This window comes from Triturus cristatus, chromosome 2_2 (assembly GCF_964204655.1).
Source record: "Triturus cristatus chromosome 2_2, aTriCri1.1, whole genome shotgun sequence".
NCBI classification, from domain to species: Eukaryota; Metazoa; Chordata; class Amphibia; order Caudata; family Salamandridae; genus Triturus; species Triturus cristatus.
Window position 1 is genome coordinate 775,221,073 of NC_140582.1, and position 19,230 is coordinate 775,240,302.

Here is a 19,230-nt window from a genome sequence, read left to right on the forward strand (position 1 = left end):
ATGCTGCTTCACTGACAACCCGGGAGCATGGACTTTGTGGGCTGCAGGGGTGTCCTGCTCATGCAGGGACCCCCTGTCACTTAGAACCAAGCACCCTCCCCTCAGGATTGTAAAGGCCTGCTATAGGGGTGTCTTTAAATTTTAAGTAGAGGGACCCTTAGATATAGTAAATCTATATCTTAAGTAAGTGGTGCATGCCCCAACTTACACAGGCTGCAATGGCATGCCTTTAGTTCCATTTTGCATGGCCTCTCATATGTGGCATAATACATGCTTCAGCCCATCGGAGGCATCTGGGGTACCTATGCCCTGGGTACATGTGTACCATATACTAGGGACTGACAAGTGTACCTCAGTATCCAATCTGGAGTGTACCTAAGTACATACATAACACTTTAGGAAGAAAGCAGATAGACTGGGGTCCTGAGTAGCAGGATACCAGTCAGACTATTCAAAAACCATCTTAGCACCAGGCAAAAAGTAGGGGGTACCCATGCAGAAGGATCCTACCTTCCAATAGCAGCCACCAAGTCTTGGCAGCAGTAAGCATAGCCGAAAGTTATTTTGATGTTCGGAGGTTCGGGGGCAGTCTGAAACTTCGTGAAGGTCAGGACTTCATTTCCCACAATTCACTGGACCATCTACTTCTGGGTGATCCTTTGAAGGGCCCAATGGCCAGCGATTCTTTGGTTCCAGTACGTTGTTTATGTCCACGGTGTGCAGGGGACTAGTGCCATTAGTTCAGGGTAGTCTGGTGATGCCTTTGGCTCCAAAGGGGTTCTTCTGTCTGCGGTAAGTGAGCTTTGGTCCAGGATGAGTCACAGTTGTGCAGTTCCAGAAAGTTTGCCACAGGTGTAGAGTATTACACATTATTGAGGGGCGTTAAGAGTGTGGGTGCAAGTGGCCAAAAGGCTACTAGCCCCAATGGCTAATCTATACCTGATGTGATCACATCTGGGGTGTAGGTCACCTTTTCTGCCCAGAAACCTCTATTCTACCACTTTTAAAAATGACAGAAGTCTTCCTTAACCATTTAGACAAGGTCGTCCACCCTCGAAGTGAGGCTAGCCTTCTGGAGGTGTACATCTCTTGAAAACCTAAGTGTTCCACCTGCCCAGGTGCAAATGTGCCTGGAGCCAGGGGGAGGCTGTTCCCTCCTTTGGGAGGCATCCTGGTTGCATATCACAGGGGGTGCAGCCTTTGAAGCTCACCGCCTTGAAGTGCCTCTTCAATATCCATCTGGTCAGGGAGGGACATGTGATCACTTTCCCGTCCAAGTCATTGTTTCTGACACCTGGGAGAATTCACACCTCCTAGCTGGTCTTGGTGGCAGCAGCTGCAGGTTGACAGTCAGATTACAGTAAAGGCTGAGACAACCAGGTGGGCAACCTCTAAGTTAGCCACCTGTGTGCATACCACATTGTCCTCTACACGAGATTCATGTCAGGGACGAAGAGGCATGTTTTTTATATCAAACATGACAAATCTAGGTGGTACCATAATGGAGCTTCCAACCTCAGGTTTGCCCAGGTGCCAGCCCATGTTATCCTATGGACCGTCCATCACCTATAGTAGCCTTTAATGGTAAAGACCACGATAGGGACATATAAGCTTGCACTTACATGTCCACATCTTTAAAATAATGCATTCTGCCTCCTGGGTTTAGGAGGCCTTACTTAGGGGTGACTGGCATGCATTACAAATGCATTGAATTTGCCACATATGGTGAGGGCAAAGTTGGGTTTGAGCAATTTGCACTGTCTGCTGCCAGTAGTTTACGTGGGTCACTCAGGGTGGCACAAATAGTGCTTCTGGCCCTGGTGACCCATTTAACACCTATGCAGTGAGTACCACTGGTACCATATATTAGGGAGAGCACTGGCAATGGGGCCTATGCCTGGTTAGCAGGCTTCAATGAACTGTCAGAGTCTAAAACTAGCATCTAGTAGTCCCAATGGGGCAAAAAAATGGGGGGAAATCTGCAAAACAGTCTGTTTTCTTACACTGACCTTTGTCAAAAGAACCAATATATTCAATACTTTGCTTCATATGTCTTTTACAATTTCTAGCTGCAACACAATCTTAATCTTCTGACCCCTTTTCATAACATTCTTATTTGATGATACAGCCTAACTCTATATATGCATTCTGTTGAGCAAAGGAGGCCTTTTTGGTTGTAGCTAAAGACAGATTTAGCTGTCCAAAAACCTCTTGCCATTGGTTCTTATAAGAGGTACAATTAGAAACAAAGCAAAATAGTTGTCTTTCGTTCGGTACTAATTCATCATTGGCTTTCATGTGTTTTTCACAATTTTAAATTTGCTTAGTTGGACTATTGTAAGAATTTGGGTTATTGGATGAGGAGGGTAGAAGCCCCACGTATGCCACAACCACAATCTTTTTAAAGAAACCCCCTAACCCAATTTAATTGGCTAGAGTAAATGTTTATAAAACATTTTTACCAGATCAAAACAAATCAGTAGAACCGGCGATATGCGATTTCAAGATTTTAAGTAAATATAGCACCTAAAAGTACAAAGCGTCACTCACAGTCATCTGGTCGTGCTGGACCTGGCATTAGTCACAAGTTCAGGACGATCGCAATAGAATGCAGGTTGAATACAGGAACCAGGTTAGTTCCACTGAAAAATGTACTTTCTCAAAGTATGGTTCTAAGAGTTCCATTTGCAGTGGAGGAGGAAGCGAGGAGCTTGGAGGGTGCTGTGTATGGTTGTCGCTGTATTGCGAAAAGCCAGTGGGGCTTCACAGAAGTTTGTTGCTGGAGCTTCTTATTGGCAGCCACTGTGGGCTGTCATTGCTGTAGGTCGAAGAGCATGTCTTCACCAGAGCTTTGTGTTGGTCATTGTGAGCTGCAGAGTCACTATGCAGAGAGAATCATTCATGGTCGCAAAGAGCACAGCCATCAGAATTTCATCTTCTCTTCTTGAGAGGAGCTCACACTGATTCAAGCCAAAGGACCAGGACCTAGGGAGCACCTCTTGGGGATCAGGAACTTTCTCCAGCAGAAGCCAGCAAGGCTCACACAGATCCAGTTACAGCAGGTTACCTTGTCCAATTAGGGATGTTTATGGAAATATAGCCAGTTTGTGCTCTTTGATTATTTACTTTGCTGACACAACAATATTTTAGTAATTGGTTTAAGGAATTTTGTTTAGGAGGTGAGTACCTTGGCCTATCATAAAGAGACAGTGCCCATCTTTGCAAATGTATTTGCTTACTTTGCTCTCACAATAACATGATAACATGATAACATGTGATTAGGTATGTAGATTTCTGGATTCACAAGTAAAGTTGTGCACTCGCCAAGTTTTCTTAAAGATATCATTAAAATGTTAGCCCTCTGTCAAAAGTATCAATACAAACTTCATCTTTTGACTCCATTTCATAACACTCTTCGAGGCTGCAGCAGAATCCTGCTAATGCATTTTGTCAGTAAAGCCTTTCTTGTAGGTTGCCCAAGCTGTTGATTTTGCATCATTGTGGGCTCTCCATTAGGAAAGCGGGATGCCCAGTTATTACCAAACACTTCCTCAATGAAAAAGCTAGCTGTATCGGCTTTACAAAGCTCGTTCTTACAATAAAATGTATCACTGTTTTTAATGTGTCATTCCAACCCATGCACATCTTTGGAACCTAAAAGCAGAGGCTCCATTTTTTTCACAGCCTTGGTATTGCTTCCCTTTGGGAGGAGGTCTCAGGGGAGGAGGTGGCACCTGATGCTGACCAGGAGGAACATTTTGAAGCACAGACAAACATTATGCTGAAAACAGTGCTGTGGACAATGTTGTGGTTTTAGTGAAAGATAACAAAGTGACAGTGAGTCATGGGAGGGGGGCACCCTCCCCCACATTCACCCCCAGGCCCAGATCTGGCAAGCCCCCCTTATTTTCCTCTCTGGCATCCTTTTCATGGAGGGCTCACCCGGTGAAAAGGCAACCTGTACCATGCTCTGCGGTCCTGGTCGGGCCGGTTGCAGACCACAGGCCCAGCTGGATCCTTGAATCCCAGCAGAGCTGGTGATCTTGTGGCGGTCTGACTTCCACACTCAGAATACTGTGGGTAGACTCACAGTGGTGGTGGTTGGACTGCCACCATGAATATGGCGTGTAGGCCTTTTGTGGCCGGTAGAGCCCACTAGGTAGGGTTCTAAGGTTGTACTATACAAGTGAAGTGTCAAAGTAGGGACAGTTTTAATAGGTATGAATTGTTTCAGACTTACAGAAACATATATACTCAAATGTTATAAATATATATGAGCATTCATTATAAACAATATTGAGTAATAAGGTATGTACATTTAAGAGTGCTCATTATAACATGCAATAGTTTTATCTTCATATGCTAACTTATTCTTAACATAAACCCATATTTATTTTAGGAACCGAGGGTGTTGTTTTTGGACATTCCGTGGAAACACCACATATAAGGGCAGAACCTTCACAAGACCTCAGGTAAGTGCTTGTCCCACTGAAATAAACACCACTGTGCAGAAGAAAGATATTTGAAAAGAAACGACTTTTTGACACTTTATACTTTATGATGATGTTTAGATATATTTTGTTTTGTTTCTTGCCTTTGTCTATCCTTCCCCATCCTGCAGAGCAAATCTTCCAAAATCGACTTCCTTTCCTAAGAGAATCAATAGATTTGATTATGTTTTTATCTTGTAAGTATAGATTTTTGGGTGCTTCAAGTGCCTAGTAATATACTGTACACTTCATTTTGCACACTAACAGGTACATCTGCATTTGTCTGTAAAATAATTCATGTAGTTCACTTTCTGAAACTTGAGTGCATAAGACTCTTAGGGCCAGATGTACGACGAGAATTAGCATGCGCAAACAGGTTTTGTGACCCGTTTGTGCATGCTAATTCTGATAGGGCCATGTACAAACACTATTTTGCAAGTCGCAAATAATTTGCGACTCGCAAAATAGTGTTTTGGGACTCGCTATTAGGAAAGGGCGTTCCCTTCCAAATAGCGAGTCACAAGCCATGTACCAATGTTTTGCAACTACAATTGCGGTCGCAAAACACTTGTAAATCACCACCCTCTTCAAGAGTCTGGTAATGCAGTCGCAAATAGGCCTGCCCTTAGAAAATGAAACAAAAACGTTTCATTTTGTTTTTTTAAATGTATCCCGTTTTCCTATAAGGAAAACCGGCTGCATTTAAAGAAAAAAAACTGCTTTATTGACAAGAAGTCCCAGACATGGAAGTCTGCTGAGCCCAGCAGGCCACCATCCCTGGGAGAGCCAGCCATTCCCAATGGGGTCGCAAATTGAAAGTGGCTCATTAATATTCATGAGCCTCGCATTTTGTGACCCCATTGGAAATCCCAATCAGTGTCTCTGACACTGTTTTACTTTCCAAATTGCAACTCGCAATTTGCGACTCACAATTGAGCGCAAACTGCGAGTAGCAATTTGAAATGGTCCTACATCTGGCCCTTGAACCTTTATTGTCTCACCTGAAAAATACGTTCATTATATCAAGGCACATAATCAACTTGTTAAAAAACAAAGGATAAAATCATGCTACAAAAACGTGTACAAGCTAGAGAATGTCCTAATTCACATAATCTTCAAACATTCATAATAAATACATTTAAACGTGCCTCTTGTCTGTAACTAAAGCAGGCAGATATAAAGTGGTGACGTGCCATAAATCGGTCGTTACATCACCTTGGAACTCTCAATGCTGTAGATCTTAAACAAGTCTAGCAGTACTCTACAAAGCTGACTTACCGTTTTTTTTCGATTTCACCCAGGAAGCAATCACAATTTCCCTTAAAGTGCTCCTTTGCATCACATTTTGCCTCACAGACATGCGCTGGAAGAGTGTCCATCTAAATATTAAGGGGGAGATTTATCAAGCTTTTGCGCTGTGTTTGCACCACAAAAGTGACGGAAAACAAAGCAATTTTTTTTGGTGAAATATACTTTCCAGCGCCAAACTTCTTTAGCGCTGGAAATAATGTAAAAGTAATGCGAAGCAGCGCATTGCGTTGTTTCGTGTTACTTTGCGCCATGGGGGCGTACCAAGGGTGGTACATGGGCGTTCCCATGCAACCACCCAAGGTTTCTCATGCTAAACCCAATTTACTAAAAACAGTAGATTGGGTTTAGCATGAGAAAACTGCGCCCTCTTCAACTAGGCGCAAGGAAGGAGAAATACTTTAATTTCTCCTTCCTTTTCCGAGTTTGCATGCGTGCTGCACTGTGCAGCACACATACAAAGAGGGAAAAACTTTCCCTTGTGTCTAGCATAGTAGTCAGTAGCGGCCCGTGGGGGGAGTTCCATGGGGCGGTGAGGCGGGGGAGGATCAGGGTGGGGGGTAGTTTGCGGCATTTTGCGATTCAGCGCACGCATGGAAATTCATTTTATTTATTTAATTGTTTACTTGCCTCCTTTAATCAATATTCCGGAGTTACTACCCCCCACCCTGCCCCTCCCCCGCCCCGCCTCACGGAACTCCCTCCACGGGCCGCTACTGATAGTAGTTTGTACAGGAAGGGTACCCTTCCTGTACAAAACCTATGCTAGACTCATGAACGCACCCTAGCGCTGCGGTGCTATGGTGTGTGCATGGCACACGGCAGCTGTAATCAGCACTGGCGCAAGGGAAAGGGGAGGAGAGAGCCATATCTCTGAAGATATGGCGCTCTCCTGCTCCCTCCCTTCCACGCAACGCAGCACAGCCTCGCAGGGGCCTGCGCTGCTTTGTGTGACTTTTTAGTAAATCTCCCCCTCAATATCTCAAGTATAGTATCATCCAAGTAGGATTCCATCCTAGTTAGTAAATACTTAAATAGCATATAGTGCTTTTGCGTCTGAGAATTAACGCTTCACACACCATTAACATTGATCACCTTCACTGTAGTTCTAGTTATAAGGTTTGAATTTTCACAGCAATTCCGGAGCCCAATCCCTTTAAGCGTTCCCTGTTTATTGCCCCATCAAATGCACTTTCTCGTGTTTTTCATTTGCAAAACCGCATAAACAGTCTTTTTATATATTCCTATGTAATGGGTAAACATGGAACCTGTTTATAACAAGACCAGTTATAGGCAGTTATTTCTTCAATGCAAATTAATTTCAAGCTCTAATCTTATTACATCTAGCGGGTGCTCCGGCCTACTCTGAGGAGAGCTCTCAGAGAGTGATTCTCAGACTCTGAACACATGCAGCGTTAAACAACTCCCACTGCTCAGCCCCATAAACAGACAATGCAATGCCTTCATCTTAGAAACCCAAATGATGGAACTCGCTGAGCCCCACTGAGTCTATCAGTGCATTTTAAGGCAGCGCCAATATTCTAGGGCAGACTGCAACTTTGACTGCTCTGTTTTAGGACCATGGTATTCTATGAACCATTCTGATACCAAACTGACCAAGTCTAGTCTCTCTTTCGAGTGAAACACTCTTCATAGTAAAGGCGCGCCTTGACTGTGCTTTTGAGTTCAGCACCATATGGTTTGTCTTGTTTGTTTTAATTGGGAGGTCCACCTGCCCTATTTTCTACAGTAAGTAGTGTATTGATCGCTTCGTAGTATTGATAATACTTTGTCATCTGCATACTTATAAATCACAATCTGTTTCTCTCCCATTTTTGGGGTACCAAGGTGCAAGCAAGTGAGATAATCGTCAGCACCATTAATCCATTAATACATAGACCAATCATCAGAGGTGCCAGAGCACGGCCTTAGCGCACCCCGTGGGTATTCCAGGAAACCCTGCACACTCGCCTCATTTCCCATTCTTGACCGTAGCTTATGTTTGGTCATGCAGGATTTGCAGAGCTGCTACCATCCGTTCTGGCATCCTCTGCTGATGTCAAGTTTCCTGTAACAGACTTTGTTTAATAGAATCAAATGCGGTTCTAAGCAAAATAAATGTCAGGTATATGAGCATATTTTTGAGCTTGCAATATTTTGAGATAATCGTACAGGTTGGAGAAAGGTGGTTGACAGTACTCACTCCTGACCTGAGTCCTGCCTGAGGATGACTTTCCCCACACCATCAAGCAGTTAGATAAGCCAGGATGCTGGATTTGAACTGGATCCTTTCTTGAATCCAGGAGCAAGTAACTAGTGCACTACTTAGAGCAGTATTAAAAATAGCACTAAACAATTAGCGCTATCTGGGCCGAGGGTTTAATTTGGCTTTCTACTTTTAATATTCTTTTAATCTTTGTCAGTAATGGTATGACCAGGCAAGTTTACTCTTTTCTGTCTACTCCCCTAACTATGACACAGCCACATGCCTGTACTTTGAACTATCCAATGAGTACTAGAAGATGACATTTTTCACCCATTCGACTAATCACACATCCTGTTTCCAGATGACTAGGCTACCTGGATATCCCCATGTTACCAGATTCCAGGATCATTTCCTATTCTTATTCAGATCAGAGGTGTCTTTTGGGAGAAGTAGCTGTTCAAGTATGCGGGTCCGGTGTTGTGAAGGGCCTTGTATGCATGGGTAAGGAGTTTAAAGATTATTCTTCTATGGACTGAAAGCCAGTGGAGATCGCGGAGGTGTTGGGTGATGTGGCTGCGAGGGGGATGTTGAGGATCAGTCTGGCTGCTGCAATCTGGACAGTCTGGAGTTGCCAGAGGAGTTTCTTATTGATTACGGCATAGAGAGTGTTGCCGTAGTGTAGACTGCAGCTGATGAATGCGTGCGCAACGGTTTTACTGCTTTCATTTGGGATCCATCTGAAAATCTTTCAAAGCATGCAGAGGGTGTTGAAGCAGGTTGAGGAGATGGCATTTATCTGGTGGTTCGTTGTGAGCGATGAGTCTAGTATGATGTTGAGGTTTTGTGCATGGTCCGTCGGGGTTGGGGGATTTCCGAGGGCAGAGGGCCAACAGGATTTGTATCATGCAGAGGGGGTGGTGCCAAGGATGACGGCTTTCTTCCCTTCTTGGAAGTTTTGTCTGGTGATGCTGGGTTCTCTATTATCCCTATGGGAATCCGTCCATCCTAATCTCTTCTACTGATATATCTTGCGCCATACTCACTTTAAAATTTCCCCAGAACAGGACTATGTTGTTTTCTCCAATACTGATGGGTTGTACACATTAAAGATATCGACCATGGGGAAGCCAGTGAGGCTTTGCAAATACCCCATTGCAATGGAGTGAGATGCCCTGCTCCTCAGATTCTGAGAGCCAGGGGCTGTCACCTTGTCCCCACCACAACCATGCCTTCTTTCACTGGCCAATAATGTGCTGCTCTGCCCTCCTTGAGATACGCGACCGGCCATCATCTTTGCCCGTCACCACTGCTTGATGGGCTCTCTAAAAATATGCTAGTGCCCTCCTCTAGCATAAAGGCTTGAGTCCGGAGTGGAGAGTTTTCTCGCCTCTGTTCATATCATGTGCATTACACCACATTACCAGCTCATCAGCAAATACTCATGCCACCTCCTGCCATACCAATGAGGTTTTCAGATAATCTTCTGAATCAGTCGCCTCACCCTTTCAGCCTCCCTTGTTCCTTCCTGTTCCCCTTTCACAAATCTTCATGTACCCTTCCATTCCCCCCCGCCCGCTGTCGTTGCCAAACTCCCGCTTCTCAAATGGAATATCATTGAATAATCACCTTGAATGGTGACTGTTTATGTTTTCTTCCATTGCTACTGAACAAACAGTAAAAAGCATTAAAAAGATTACAATGTTAATCCTGATAAGTGTAACTATAGAACCGTTTTAAGACTGACATTTTGCATCTTTGTTTATTTCTGCTTCCATTCTTTCTCACTGGAGAAACCTTTCCTGATGTTTAACTCCACTCCAGTTTCAGGAAACAACAATCAGGCTCCCTTGCCTGCAGCTGCAGTTCTTAGTCCTTTTTAGATCTTCCTCGTTTTCTGTTACTATCGTTTGAGCCTCATGATCCTCAGTGAGGGTTGTTATTACTGTATAAGTAATAATATAAGTGTGAAAGTTGCATGTAGCATCTCAAAGTAAATTTAATATAATTGTGATTGCATCCACTGAAGATGATCCCCATGGATTCTCCCTGTTTAAATAGAGCTTTTCCTCCATGGACCTGAAAGTAGGCAGGACTAATTTACTTAGTTGTGTCAATTTTGGCAATTTTTGGTCTCTATCATCTTCTTTGTTGGATTTGCCTGTAGGGGATTTTGTCTTGATAAGCAGCTCCTATTTACATGTCTATCTACAGTGGATCCAGTTTCTTTCAGTATTACATCAGGTCCTTCTATGAGATGCAGTTCAAGTACCTTTACATGTGCTTTTGTTAGTTTTCTTGTCTTTCAAGGTGTTATTCAAGTTACTGGTCACTGACCTTTCAGGCTCAAACAAAAGCAGTAGCTGGTGTCTGCTTTGGGCTTCTACGTGGTCTAAAACCCCTGCTGTCTTTTTTTTATCCTACCATCCTTCAGGTGATCATTCAGGCCACTGTACTAACTAGGCTGGATTATGCGAGCTCCCTGTACCTAGGGACAAACAGAGCAGAGAGACATCTCCTACAAAGGGCACAAAATGCTGCAGTTCGGATGCTGCTTGGTCTGCAGAGAACCTGCTCTACCTCCTGCTCCATCTGCAGATTACATTGGCTTTCGGTGAAGAAACGTATCCATTTCAAAGCACTCTGTATTTCTCATAGTATCATGAATCTCCAATCGCCCAACATTTCACCTAATCTTCTTATGCCCTATATAACAACCCGCAAGCTGCGTTCTATTAGCCAGCACCTGGTGGTTGTTCTTCGGGTCAAGTTAGTGCTAGCATGAGGGTGCTCATTTCGTGCTCTCACTCCTAAACTTTGGAACTCCCTCCCTTCGTGTATCAGAAGCATTAAAAGCCATAAAAACCCAAATTTTTCCAACATAATCTTTTCTTCTGTGAGTCACTCTGTCAGCCCTATGTCAGTTGGTGATTAGCACTGGGACGCCCCTTTGCTGGGGCAGCTATGCACTCTATAAAGCTTATAACATAACATAACATAACAGTGACCTATCATTGATTGTATGACCTACAGGATGTCTGTTGTCTTCATTTGAATTTCAGAGCACCTGCATTTTCATTAAGTTCAGGCTAATTTGTAGTCTCTGCTAGTACTATTCCCACTGCCTTCATCCATTTATCAATGTCTGCATTGTGTATGAACATCGCTTGCAAAACAGTAACCTGTAGGTCCAGGTTAGAAGAATGAGAGCGTAAAGCTGCAGTGGTGGCATCCAGGGTCTAATATATTGTTTTCATTAAAGAAAAAAATAGGATGTGCAAGTAAATTTGCAAACCATATACCCATTTTCTTTTTCTCTAACTGACTTGGATATTCCTAACAGGTCTACCACTTTCCTTGTCCTTGCCTTTCTCTCCACTAAAAGGGTGTGAACCATGATTCCAAAAAGGCTACGCTGTGTTCGATAAAATACAGGATATCATGTTACCTATTGTCCAGACTTTTCTTCTTTTGACTGTGTGGCTCACAACTAACATCTGCTTGTCGAGTGCTATCAGTCGATTCTTTAACAACTTAGGGCTCCCCCTGAGTACAAGTGTAGATTATAATATGTTCACGGGCAGGCTAGAAGGCTCCTCAAGGATGTTCATAAAAGTAAATATTGTTAACCTAACCAGAAGGAGAGGCTACACCATTATTACCGTCTCTGGCCACATGATAAGCAGAAACAGCTCCCTCTCTCCTTTTTTTCCAAACTCATGTGTAGGTTCTTGTCATTCTTCATACTAATATTATTTTTCATAAAATATTTGGTTATATGATTTACCTTGTTACCATGCAGAAATGTTTTCTCTGTCTTAACTAGATATGTAAGAGGTAGACTCTCTACAAGATCAAATGATTTTTTGTGCTGGTTTTAATAGGCTTCCAGTCTGATAACTGACTTTCTGCCATATCAGGCATATCATGCCTCCTTCTTTCTCACCCCTATATCAACACTACTTCCAAGTCAAAAGTCAAGGTATGATTGTCCACCTTCCAAATCACCTTGAAGCTGACCTTTTGTTTCTTTACACATGAGTACAGAAGAAGATTCCTGATGCCAATATTTACTTACTGTAATGTTATTTCTAAGGGATACAAATTGTAATTTGTTATTATCATACTTTGCCACTTCTAATACATGGTGCTGACTCGGTGTTAGAGACATTGTGATCACCTTCTTTCCCTTTTATTTTTAAGATGATTACCCTGATATGAATTAATGATATATAGAATTAGAGATGTGTAACAGTGAATTACGGGGATGTTTTTCACCAATGGGTTCTGAGTGACAGCAAAGAAACAACGTGAGCAAAGTTTGAGTTGTCTATGATGTCATTCAGTACCACTTTTTGCCCATCTATAATTTAATGTTATGTATGGCCCCAAAAAATAATTTGTCACACATTTCAACGTCAACGCCGATGCAGACCAGTAATGGGAGAGCCATACATCTCACTGTCCCTCGTTCCTGACCCAAATGTCGAAAATACCTTACCTGCCATCCTTAACCAACCCTCAACACCTTCCCTGTCTTCCTCCACCTTCTGCAGCTTTGCCTTCTGCTTTCAGTCAAAACAGACAATCAGCGCTGCAATGACAGGATCTCAAAGAGACCTGTCAGCCTGGCCTGGAAGACCTTTATGATGTAGCAACAGTAGGCAACGAGTTCTAGTATTAACTGTTGGTACGCCATAGCAGTTAGTTAGCAGATTTAGAATCTGGGTTAATGATAGAGGCTTCCTATGGAGGCCGTGCATAACAAAGTAATAATGAGGCACAGTATTTACATTTCTTACATGTATTTAACCTTTCAAACTTTAATTTACAAATTGCATACGCTGGAACACTGAACATAGTAAACCAAATAGTACAACAAGCACAGCAAAAATACAAAACTGGTATGATGAACTGCAGCAGCTGAACAAAATGTATATTTTTCTGGTACAAAACTGCATTCAAAATCAACGTCCAGAGAGTCATTTTATTTAAGCTAGCAGAATTGCACAGTGAAAAAATTATTCAATACTGAAATATACACTGTTATAAGCTTGAATCACAATTGGCCTCATTCAGCCTTTCATCCTTTTTAGGTCACTTCGAGCAGCATGTGTCATGTGAATGTTCATTGTAGGATTAATTAAAGCCCTTACAAAATTGAAATTCAAATTGAGCTTCACATGGGTTTTTAGAAGTTGAATTCAGAATATATACTCAGCTATTAGACATACATTTTTAGAAAAGTTTCTTTTGCTAAAATGATGTTAAACATATCACTGAGGCACTAGTTAGTCAAATACCCGAAGGGATTGAAACATTCACTTATTGCTTTTCTTCATGTCCTTATGTTTAAATGTGTAAAAGAAGGTATTAAACATTTTGAGCACTCTTACAAGACCTTTACAGCAGCAGGGTACATGAGAATTCTGTCTTGACTGAACAGAGGCGGCAACAGTTGTGGACCAACCAAACTTCCATGTCTGCTTTTTTTCTCCTACACCAAACAGGCCGAATCTCAGTCTTGGGAGTTCCCATTTAATTTTGAGTGGGATTGCCTCTCTAAGGTAAAGTTGGATAGTATTTTGTGTGTAAGGATGTCACTAAGTGCTGACCTGCCTGAGAGGGAGGCAGAAGTTGTCTTTTGCACAGAAGCAAAGACACTCCTGGTACTTGATTCACAATTTCAGTTGGTACCATGGTATGGCTAGGTCCCAATGTTCCTTCAGTGGAGCATTTCAATTGAGTTGTTCAGCGACTTTAAATGAGAATTTTTTAACTCCTGTCCGGCCCATAGTTCTTTAAAGAGAAATGATCTTAAAGAACCTTGTCTGATCATCTTGCAGTTTTGCATTAGGAAAATAGCAGTCCCACCTGATATACTGATTTTGCAAATCAGTTTCTAACGTGATTTGGGCCAAAGGTTTTGGCAATGGCAAAGTAAACAGCCTTCTGAAGAGAACGCACTGTACTATTTCCAAATTGTCTTTCTGGGAGGTCAACATTTTGCAGCTGTATCATATAGAAGTTATGTACTGCTCTTTTATATCCTGTAGCAAAGGTTTTAAACGGGGCCCTGACAGGTTATCGAGTAGCTTCATGAAAGAGTAGGTAAGGCTACTCTCTTAAAATTCGATTTCCTTTAATTGCCCGGTGAAGGAATCTTTTGTGTTAAACCACATGCAAACGTACTTGCCGCTGTCAGCAGCTTTGATGATTTTACAGTTTATGTGCTAACCACTATTCCAGTCGATCCTTCTGCCAATGTGTAAGATGCTGGACTTTTCATGGTTTATGTTTAGATGGTTGGCTACTCAGTAGGATCCCAGATGATCTAGTTTGAGGAGCACACTTTTTAGGGTATGGGAGTCATGTTGGGTACAAAGAAATAAAAAAAAGTAGGGTGAGGACGTAATCCTGGTTTAGGCCTCTTGTTGTGTAGATTTTGCTGATTAAGGAAGAGCTATCAACCATTTTAACTCGTACCCATTTAGCTGCATGTAATACCTGAATGGCTTTTAATAGGGTTGGGTAGATCCCCCAGACTGACAGCTTGAGCCATAGTTTATTGTGGGTTATTGTATGGAGCCTAGTTCTACAATCCATAAACCACACAGATAAATCTGAAAAAATGAATCAAAGTTTCAGGTGCTTTTTGAGTAATATAGAGATTGCATGATATTATCGAGTGTGCTGTGGCTATCTCCATAGACTGTTTGGTAGCACAGGATAAGATCTAGGGGGCAGATTACAAGTGTGGCGGTCGTAAGACTGCCAGTCTCATTTATTTATATTTTTTTATTTCTGAAGTTTTATATAGTGCGAACATGATCCCGAAGGATATCGGAGCGCTTTACAATTTGAGGGAGAGGAAGGTAATAGTTGCAGTACAATCATCAAAAGGAATACCAACCCAAACAAATCAAATATGCATATCAAACAAAAAGGTTACGAACAAAAGGGACAACAAAGGGTAAGATAATAATTGGACCATAGAGAACTGGGAGGGGAGCAAGTGACTAGTAAACAGAATAACACCAACGGCAGGACTTAGGGTGTAAGTTCAGAGCATTAGGGTAGAAGATCCAAGAGCATTTTAAGGTAGGAACTTGTTCATAAGGAATCTTTTTACTTCCAATTTGAAGGCAACCTTGGAGGAGATTCTGCCTATTTCCGGTGGGAGAGAGTTCCAGATCTTCGGCGTGGAGCTGGAGAAAGCTCGTTGATACGTTCTCTTTTTGAGAAAGATCTGTGGTTTCAGGAGGAGAGAGTTAGCATTCCGAGAAGGTCTACCCCCTCCCGGTTAATTCTAGCTTTTGCGCTAGATAACTGGGGGGTTTGAAATGGAGGGCTTTGTGAGACAGACAGGCAATCTTTAGCTTAATTCTTGCTTCATAGGGGAACTAATTTAGGGGTTTTAAGACTGGGGAGATGTGCTCATTTCTTTTAGAACCCATGACCAATCTGGCCGCCGCATTCCGTGAAGCCCTTAGTGGGGCCAAGGTGTATTTTGGGAGGCCACAGAACGTGGTACTGTCATAGTCTAGCCTCGGCAAAACAAGCGCTTGGACCACTTGCTTGAAGTCGACTTGTTGGAGGAAAGGTTTGAGATTCCTGAGTATTAGGTGATTAGCTCCCTTGCACACATTGCTGATATGATTTTTCATGTTCAGATGCTTGTCTAGGGTGAGTCTGAGAGATTTGGCTGAGTTAACAATGAGGGGGGAGCAGTTGAAGACAGTGAGGTGGTTCATCCAAAGGTCGATCTTGGGGATGTGATTCGGGGGGGAAAGGAGAAGGAATTCGGTTTAGGAGGTGTTGAGCAAGAGGTGGTTCTCAGTTAACCAGTTTTGAGTATTTATTAGGGTAGAGTTGGGTGATATGAGGTTATGGGGGAGGAGATTTTCAGATAGAGTTGCACATCATCCGCATACATATGGAAGAGAATGTCTGTGGAATTTAGTGCATTAGCTAAGGGTTCCAAGAACAGATTGAAGAGTATGAGGGATAGGGCGGACCCTTGGGGGACCCCCATGGATACTGGTCATGGCTGGGAGAGAGAGTGGTTTGCCTTAACTCTTTGGAATCTGTGATGGAGGAAGGACGAGAACCATTGCAGCACCGCACCAGAAATGCCCATCCTGTGCTTCAAAGTGGATAGGAGGTTGTCGTGATTAACAGTGTCAAACGCTGAGGAAAGATAAAGGAGGATAAGGAGGCAGGATTCATTTTGGTCGAGCATTTTAAAAATGTCATCCATAACGTGAGTGAGAGCTGATTCGGTGCAGTGCCCACTCCGGAAGCCAGATTGGTGTTGGTCCAGTAGGTGGAAATTTGTAATGTGCGCACAGATTTGAGATTGAACGCCTTTTTCTAGGAGTTTGGCTAGGGTGGGGATGTTAGAGATAGGGCTGAAGTTGTTAAGGTCCGTACTATCTACTGTAGGTTTTTTTTAGGATAGGTGTTACCTGAGCAGCTTTTAGGCAATCCGGGATCATACCTTGTGAGAGAGATGCATTGACAATCTTTGTCCAGATGGGGGTGACGACCTCCTTCAGTTCTTTAAGAATGACGGTGGTTATAGGTTGCTAAAATGACTAGATGGGTTGATGCTCTGAAGAATCTTGTTAGTGTCCCTTTCACTCAGGGAAGTGAAGGTGCCCCATGAGGCATTGTTCTTGGTGTTCAGGCTAGTCGGTTTGATTTTCACTGATAGGGCCGGGGTGGCGCAGACCCCCGGATGGCAATAGCGCCTTCCTGGAGTCAAGATCAATATTGATGAGTCTGGATTTCTCAGCAAGGAAGGCAGCCAGTTCATCGCATAAAGGTGGGCTGAATCCAGAGACTGGATGGTCTGGTGTTTCCACTGATTGTTGTTTCACCAGCTCAAAAAGTTTCTTGGGGCGATTAGCGGCTTGATTGAGTTGGGATCTGAAGTAGTCGGCCTTCGCAATCTTGATTTGTTTGTTATAGGATCTCCTTACCGTTCTAAGGATTATTAATTGGTCCGAAGATGGATTCGATTTCCAGGATCATTCGATTGCCATAAGGTTGCAGCACTCCGTGTTTAAGTTGTCGTTGAACCACGGTTTGGAAATTTTAGTTGGGGCATTTTTTTCTTGGAGTGGAGCAATGGAGTCCATGATGCTAGTGATAGTAGAGTTGTAGAAGTAAGTGAATGCAAGTAGCTCAGTCATGTCAACTTGTGGAGAGAGGACAAATATACAGTGGGTTGCTAGATCTGCTGTATTGATATTTCTGAGGCCCTTTTCCACATCTTCGATTTCGTTGGTTGAGCCTTTCTCAGGGAGACTTCCATGTTGATAAAAAAGAAGATGCTGTGATGATCGGACCATTCACACGAGGTAATGGTGTCCAGTGTGATGGTGTGACCTTTAGTGATGTCCAGAATTTCTCCTTAATTATGGGTTGGCTGGTCATAATGTTGAATCAGATCGTGATCAATTAGGAAGGATTTGAGGCATGTTACAACTTGGTCATTGAGGTTGGACCAGTGAAGGTTGAAATCACAGAGGAAGATTTCGGCCATAGCAGAATCAACATTGCCAGAGAGGATTTCCATTAACTGCTCGATGAAGGGGAGGTTGTCCCCAGTGGGTTGATAAAATGTTTGTAGTTTGCACACCGGAAGGTTGTGACTAAAGATATTGAGACAAAGGTATTTGCATGAGGATGGCGTAGAGGACTCCGAGTGGGAGACCGATAGTATGCTCGATGTATACAAGCTAGGCCACCACCTGGCTTCAAGGCTCTGTCTAGATGGATTATGTCGTGGGTAGGAGGCACTAGGAGGTCTAGGAAGGGAGTGGAAGCGGGATTGAGCCACGTTTCAGTGAGGATGATGATGTCTATCTCATTGTGTTTGATGAGGTCGAATATGTCAGAGGCGTGTTTGCTGGCTGACCTGCAGTTGAGCAGTAGTCAATTAAGTTGCACCGGTGTATGAGAGGGAGGAGACTGTATGATGTTCACACTCATAACGTTGTCATTATTTAGGCCTCTAAGATAAGTGAGTAAGACTTTAGTAGGTTATTGATATTGTTAGATTCGAGATAGCCACTCGCTCTTCTGGGGTGGGAGGGAGCCTTAGGTAGGGGTATGGTTTTAGAGAATGGGAGGGGGAGGCTGACCACAGTGAGTTCTGTCACTAGACGGTGCTCTGGGCAACTTTACATGGGAGTGAAGGGAATTTATCAAGGGGAGGTGTTCAATCGAGAGGGCTTTCAGATCGTGAAGTTCGACTGTGAGAAGGTGCAACTGGAGAGATATATCGTCCAGGTGCGCCACCAGGTCTGAATGCTGTGAGAGTGGTATAGGCTGAGTGGGGAGTTCTGGCAGAGAGGAGGGGTCTCGATGTGTACCAGAGAGGTCTAAGGTGGTATTTTGAGGTTCCTGAGGGAGGAGTCGGTCATCGCGGACTTGCGGTGTTCCATGAGATAAGGATAGAGGGGTTGGTGAGAGTAGGGGGGTAGAAGGGCCATTGCCCTGTGAGTTAGGGACGGTCAAGTAAGGATTGAGTGGGATTAGCGGAACACGTTCCATGGAGGGCAATTGCCAGGACTCCGACCTAGCAGGTGACGTAGAAAGAGGGATGCGAGACGGGGGAACTTTCAATGAGTGTGATGACGATTGGGTGAGAGGGGGACTTAGAGCTCGAGATTTAACCTGTATCGGACTGGAGAATGGTGAGAGGAGGGAGCCAGTAGACTCTCCCGCAATCTGAGTCGGAGTTCTGGTGTATTTGGGCAAGTCTGACAGGGGGTTGGGAGGTTCTGTGATCATCTAAGAGGGGGATGATTTAGGGTGAGTGTGGACCACCCGGCTGTGGAGGGGGGAGGACTGGTTAAGTCCAGAGTGGTGATAGGGTGTGGATAGGGGTCATTGGATTTAGCCGAGATCGCCTTCTTGAGTGTAGGGAAGATGTTGGCCATCATGGCTAGATTGGCATTAGAGGCTTGGATAAGGTATGATACCATTGTTGTAGAGGGTAATAGTGGCATTAGCATTGAAGGTGAGCGAGGGTGATGTCGTTAATTTGAGACCATGAGGTGTTTTCCTGGTGCCTGATATACGAAGCTTGGAATATATTACATTCCTCCAGCATGCTCGTTTTTTGGTATAGAAGATGAGGTCATTAACTATATTACCCTTGTTTGTACAGAAGTAGACGTCTAAGAATAGTGTATCGGGTCTGCCTTTGATTATGCG

General features: G+C 43.4%; 1 protein-coding gene across 2 annotated transcripts in view; it reads left to right on the forward strand.

The window, feature by feature from the left end:
• SGCZ (sarcoglycan zeta) overlaps nt 1–19,230 on the forward strand; it is a 4,297,431-nt gene that overhangs the window by 3,894,726 nt on the left and 383,475 nt on the right. For both annotated transcript variants that reach the window (XM_085642032.1, XM_085642033.1), the window contains exon 12: nt 4,400–4,472. In XM_085642032.1, the coding sequence (XP_085498158.1) occupies nt 4,400–4,472 (73 nt within the window). The remainder of the gene's footprint in view (nt 1–4,399; nt 4,473–19,230) is intronic.